Genomic DNA, 6050 nt, shown 5'->3' with positions numbered 1-6050 from the left:
CGATCAGTGTTTGCTTTATTGCAAATTCTTTCTTTTTGATCTTTTTGGTTCCTCTTATCCAAGTATTGGTATTTCTTCTGTTTGAATTTAGAGATTTTCATATCTTTCAAGGTCAATTTCGACTTTTCAAGTGTCTATTTTTATAGTACATACCTATTAATAATTTTATATATTCTTTGTAGCCATTACTCATAAATATCACAGATGATGGCACTCTATTTGTATATGATTTGGCAAGTGTACTCTAAACTATTTTTTGTGTGATGTGGCGAAGGTGAGAAGAGTCAAGTGGAAAGAGATTTTATTTTGCAACCGCTAATCATTTTCCTTTTATTGGAAGAAAATATTCAAAAATATTGACCTTTTGAAGCCCCTCCTGAACGTATGTGTGCCCAAAAGCTTCTTATTGTTTGGTTGAAGTATTCAAATAAATTGCTTACAACTTAATTTTTAAAGAGGTTTCTTTCATTTACCCAAAAGTATGTCGTTTAGTAAAATCACTTATGCTGAATGACGAAACTATCGACACCGCGACACTGGAGTATGGTACGCGGAACTAAGCCAAGACAGGAAATAGGAATAAGCGGTTAAGATGCATTAAGAGACATTACAACGCTGATTGAGTCAAATAAGAGACAAAAGTATTATAGGGATATGAACACAAAGGAACGATATGCTACTATAATGTAGTTAAGTGTATATTATATAAATAAATAGGAATTCCCAGTTAAGTGAAAAAAGGGACAAGAAGAGAGAAGATTAATATTGATACAAGAGTGATAACTCTCTACTTAGAACGAGCACTACTCATGCGTACACGAAACCTAACGCTTACATGTGTTGAAAGTAGGGCTGGGTTCACATCCGTGCAAGCATTGCACTTGAAAACGATGCTTCGAACATTCCTGTATCAGTTTTGTTCAAAACATATACCACAAAATTGCTGCAAAACTTTTTGGACCCACCAGATCAACATATACGCCCCCACACAAGACCATAACCAGAATATTATATGCTCAATACACAAGTTGTAGGATTGGATAAGGGCGTAGAATGCGTGTAAGTTGTTAGAGCATGGCTTTTTTTTTTTTTCATAAGCAATCTTGTCACTTTGGCAGTACAACTCTCTCATTTTAATAGAGTAGATGACTAAGTGGACTTACTAAGTAACTAGGAAGAAGCTACATACATCCACGTAACGGCAGTAATTTCCTTAGACTTGGAAATGAATCGCTCTAAACTACTGGAATGCCTCGGTATTACCCGCTCAATATGGTAGTGCACTTGACACATTTTGGAACCCCATTTTCCATTCATCAAAGGCAAGTATAACAAATGCAATGCAGGGCCAAAGAAAAATCTGTATCAGACAAGAAAATAGGGGTAGTGGGAGTTGCACCATGTATATAATGTAAACGAATGCTCTTTAGCCAATTTCTTTGTCCTTTGACCTGCTCTGAAGTCAATGGTTTGCTTAGCCGATTTACCCCACGAAGCATTGCAGAAAGTATTTCTTCTTATCAATCAGCACCAAACATTGGCTCTTGCGGCTTTACATTCCAAATTCTATTTCGTTGCAATACCCAAATTGTATCAGAATATCTATGTATACGAAGAGTGGACACTGAAGAAAGAAGAACAAGAGGAAGAAGAGGATCATGAAACGGGTGAAGATGTCGATGAGGAGAAGATGGAAGAGGAGAAGACGGAAGAGGACAGTATCAGCTTCAAATTTCATAAAAATATTAATACTCCAAAAACAAACCGATATACCATAGTTTCAAGAAACGTTTTGGAGAGATACTTAGACCAGATGAGTAAAGATGAAGTAGTATGCCACATTATCATATATCAATACAATGACAGTCTTCTGAAACGCATTGTTAATCACTTCAAAACAATTCGGGTATTTGAAGTAATTCTGTCATTCAAAGTTTACAAATCAAGGTACAGCTATGAAGAAGGAATGCGTGAGTTTATGCTTGATGATTTGAAAACGATTAATCCAACGTGCAATACCGAGTTTGTTCCATCACCTTTTTATTATAGAGATCCATGCCCCATACCACTGGGCATAAAAACAACGCTCAGTTTTAACTTCTACCCTCGTGAAGACAGTCTTTCAAATGTTCTTAAAGAGTATCCATTTCTTACGTGTTTGACGTTGTTTACCATTTGGCTTCACGGATCCCCGATTTTAGATGATCCAAGCTTCTATAAATTGCTTAAGTTGCAGAAATTGCATTTTCACCTGATGATTTATACGACTGTTTGCGCCAGAATAACCGAAGCTTTCGATACCTCTTTGCTTCAGGAGTTGTCCCTTGCGGGAAATATACTTTTTCATGATGTCTTTTCAAATCATCATTTGGAGAAAGAATTTCCCTTGCTCGTGCAACTCTGTTTGAGGCATGAAGGAGACGCCGAAAACCATATTGACAAGATCCAAAAGCTCGAGCAATATAGTCACAGAAGCCTATCCATGCTAATTGTAACCACCAAATGTGGCGACAAAATGGCTGCAAAAACAATGGGGAAACTACAACATAATTTCCCCAACGCCTCTATTAATTGGTGGTACGAGCCCAGGCTTTTTGTGTATGGATATTTAGGGGAAAATGATTCCCGAGTTGACTCTGCATTCACTCACGACATAAATATGCTTAGTCCTCAGCTACCGTTCGGAATTGTGGGTTACCATTTTCCCGAGCTGTACGACATTATTAATACTTGGTATTTGAGGAAGCCTAAATTTCGTCTGGATCCAAAACCAAATTTTCAGTTTATAAGGAAACGTTTTAGTGACTCGGAGTTGCAAGACCAGTCCCTTTCATTCTTGCGAAAATTCTACACCGACTTAGAGTTGAGAGCTATATATGGTCAGTTTAGGGACGTCCATTGCCCACACCTCCACGCCGAATTGAAAAGGCTCAAATTAATAACGTAGCTGATGGGTCAAAACTGATGGAATCGAAATGTAAAGCAAACCTAGTGTATGCCAAGCCCTCCAAAGAGTGCGTTCGAGGAAAGAAGTGAATGTTTTGTTTGTTCTTTACTCACCAGGTGTCTACGACATCAGAGTTCTCTTTCTCCTGAAGATCCAATTTTTTTATCTGTAATTGAATCTGTGTATTTGATTATGAGAAATACTTTTTTATATATCTATAACATCAGACTTTGTTTCTCTTCATGAAGATTTAAATTGAATCTGTGTGTTTGGAGGAGAGGACCAGTTTTTGTTTTTTTCTCCAACACAAAATTGTCACCTTTTTGCAACCACAAAATGTATACAATATATCTTTCTATCTCTTTTCTACAGAAAGTATGTATATACACAAAACTACTTGAGCATATAGTGTTGGAGTATCCTCAGTATGATAGCATACCATATATATCTTGCCACCAAAAAGCTTTTGTAATTGCCTTCCAACCAGAAAACGATATACTATGCACTGTAATACAGAAGCAACTGTTCTAAAGGTTTTCTGTATTACAGTGCATAGTATGAAAGAAATACACATTTATGAAGCCATCATACAGACTATTTGAAGGAATTGTGAAAGCACAGCTCCAATACATCGCATTTGTGGAAGCTCAGATAAATAAATCAAATCCAGTTGTTCAACAGTTTTACTGGTCGAATATTCCAGACCCCGACATCCTCCCACCACACGAATTTAACGCTTTGGTCTATGAAGCATTTGGAAACTGGCTAATACCAATGGAAGAAGATAAAAGAGAGCTATTTAAACAAATACTCACCAAAGTGTGCTCTCTCAGCCACATCATGGAGCCGCTCCAACAAGAAATTCCGACAGAAATGAGCCCAAGCATTATTGAACTCTGTTCTGACCTAGAGAGTTACTTGAGATCAAGATCAGAGGAAAACATTCCTTACTGCGAATTTATAGGTCACATATATGCAGTTAGGAATTCCATGCTTTTTAAGGTTCAATTTAAGGGAAAACTGAATTCCAAAGAGAGAGAGAGTTCTGAGTCAAAAAAGAGAGGAGAACTATATAAATTAAACAATTCAATGCTTCAGGATATTAAATTAGATTCATTCCATTTGAAGGGAGTTTGCCCCAAGTTTACTATTCCAATCGATGACATCAATAGCAAGGAGTCAGGTTATACCTGCTACATTAACCACTGGATCTCCACCATATTTGAATACATGCAAATCAGAAAACAATACCAACAATTTCACAAGAAAATTCCGATTCTGAAACAAGTATCGAGCCTGACTATGTCATGACTTACGATAATCACGACGGTTTTATCACGGAGTTGAAAAGAAAACACATGTCCCATTTTTTTGATGGATCAATTGATCACCAAAAGATTCTAATCCAGATTGTCTTGTATATGTCAAATTGTCGTTTCAACACAGGCTTCCTCCTCACTCCAGCAATAATCGGAAGAATTGTATTCCAAGGTGCTGATGAAGGTACAACTGACTATGACAAAGACTTTCCTTTCAAGAGTGATGTGTTTGATCATCGCCTGAATGAGGAGGGTGGCTTGGTTGCTGGTTGGTATAGTATGTTGAAGGAGAATCGTCCCAGAAAATTAAACGACTTGGAGTCAAGTGAGATTAAATTGGCTCTTGAAAACCTCAAAGAGAAGTTGAGAAAGGAGCAAGAAGTGAACAAGAAGACGAGACCGATGGTAGGCAAGCCCAACTGAGAGTGAGAACGTGGAGGTTCCTCTTGTTTCTGGGTTTTTTTTAGGAAAATGATGTATTTGAACTCATCTAGTTGTCTGTTGCACTGGATTAAAGAAGTTCATAGTTTTAGCTTTAGTTTTAGTTTAATTTTTTTATATTGTTCAATGTCCATCTTAAGCAATGTGTAAGACATTAATGTCTGTTGTCAACTTTGAAGCCTTGCTCGAGGTCTGGTATTCCATTTCGGACGGTGGGATAAGTTCTTACTTGCAACAATGAAATTTCATCATGCCATTTATATCCGCAACTTGGTTGACGAGTAGTTGCAAACGGGGAAGAGTTCGACTCCAGAGCTCTATTGGCCAATACAATTGTCAAATTAGACAACAAATGAATCATCATCATGGACAATACCCTCCGCCAGCTTCATCTCTTTTCAACTTGTTAGCACCCCTAGAAACATCATTTTCATCAAAGCCATTCTCTTGTTTTACCTTAGGTTTCCTGGCTTGCACGAAATGTAGAAGCGTAGCTTCTTTTCCCAATCATTTAAACCATACTCGTTGTCTAGTGGTATAAAAACAGTGCATGATTAGCAGCAAGCTTGTATTCACCGATTATATCCAACATCTACTTGCCAAGAAGCAAACAGTGAGCACTTATTGCAATCCTTAATAATGGTATGGCTCCACTGAATTAAGTCATACAAAAAGCTCAATTGCATTATTGAACAACGTGGAAAATTTTCAAATCGAGGAACCATCAGCAATGGATCATGTTTGTAAATTATCATCGTGGGAGCCACATTCAATCGACAGTTGAACGAATTTTCCAAGAACGTTCACTTCTAAAACTTTAGCTTTTAATCTGAAAAGCACCCCAGAGATTACAGGTGCTATTGGATGATCATCTAGCTTTCTTTTTGCGGGTTTGCCTATTGTGAGGTGTGGAGAATAGTTGAACAGTTTTAGGTACATGAAAAAGTTTGGGAATTAATCTTAGTGGTGACTTATGTACTTTGCTGGAAATAATCATATCCTCTTCATGTTGATGTTATGGTTGATGTTGTGGTTGTCGCTGTTGATCAATCCACGTGCAACTCTATTATGTCTCCTCTTGTTTAATACTCCTCAATAAAAGAATAAATGACTCTCTATGCTGCTGTAGACTGTCTCATAAAGCGTACTTTGCTTTCTCTATTTCGGCGGGTGAAAACAAAAAATGACAGAAAGAAAACTTTGTTTGGACACTACCTTTACGACATAAAATAAAGATACAGTTTTTTTACCAAAGCGACATTTATTATTCATACTAAAATGACATAATTTTTCATACCAGTGCGACATAAATTTTCATACTAAGACGACATAAATTTTCAAAC

The 6050-nt window shown here is 37.1% G+C and overlaps 1 protein-coding gene and 1 pseudogene across 2 annotated transcripts; both read left to right on the top strand. All coding sequences in view use genetic code 12, as the record gives it.

Annotated features, from left to right (window-relative positions):
* Positions 1-1465: 1465 nt before the first annotated feature.
* On the top strand, positions 1466-2947 carry CANMA_001609 (uncharacterized protein; the record flags this gene model as incomplete). Its single annotated transcript, XM_051813594.1, has 1 exon — positions 1466-2947. The coding sequence occupies one exon, from the start codon at positions 1466-1468 to the stop codon at positions 2945-2947; it is 1482 nt and encodes a 493-aa protein (XP_051672775.1).
* Positions 2948-3523: 576 nt separating this feature from the next.
* On the top strand, positions 3524-4689 carry CANMA_001608 (annotated as a pseudogene). Its single transcript has 2 exons — positions 3524-4251; positions 4425-4689. Coding segments are annotated over exons 1-2 (993 nt in total).
* Positions 4690-6050: the final 1361 nt, after the last annotated feature.

The sequence above is a fragment of the Candida margitis genome (genome assembly GCF_024628925.1).
Source record: "Candida margitis strain CBS 14175 chromosome Unknown scaffold130, whole genome shotgun sequence".
Classification (NCBI taxonomy): domain Eukaryota; kingdom Fungi; phylum Ascomycota; class Pichiomycetes; order Serinales; family Debaryomycetaceae; genus Lodderomyces; species Lodderomyces margitis.
This window is presented reverse-complemented; position numbering and strand designations above follow the sequence as displayed.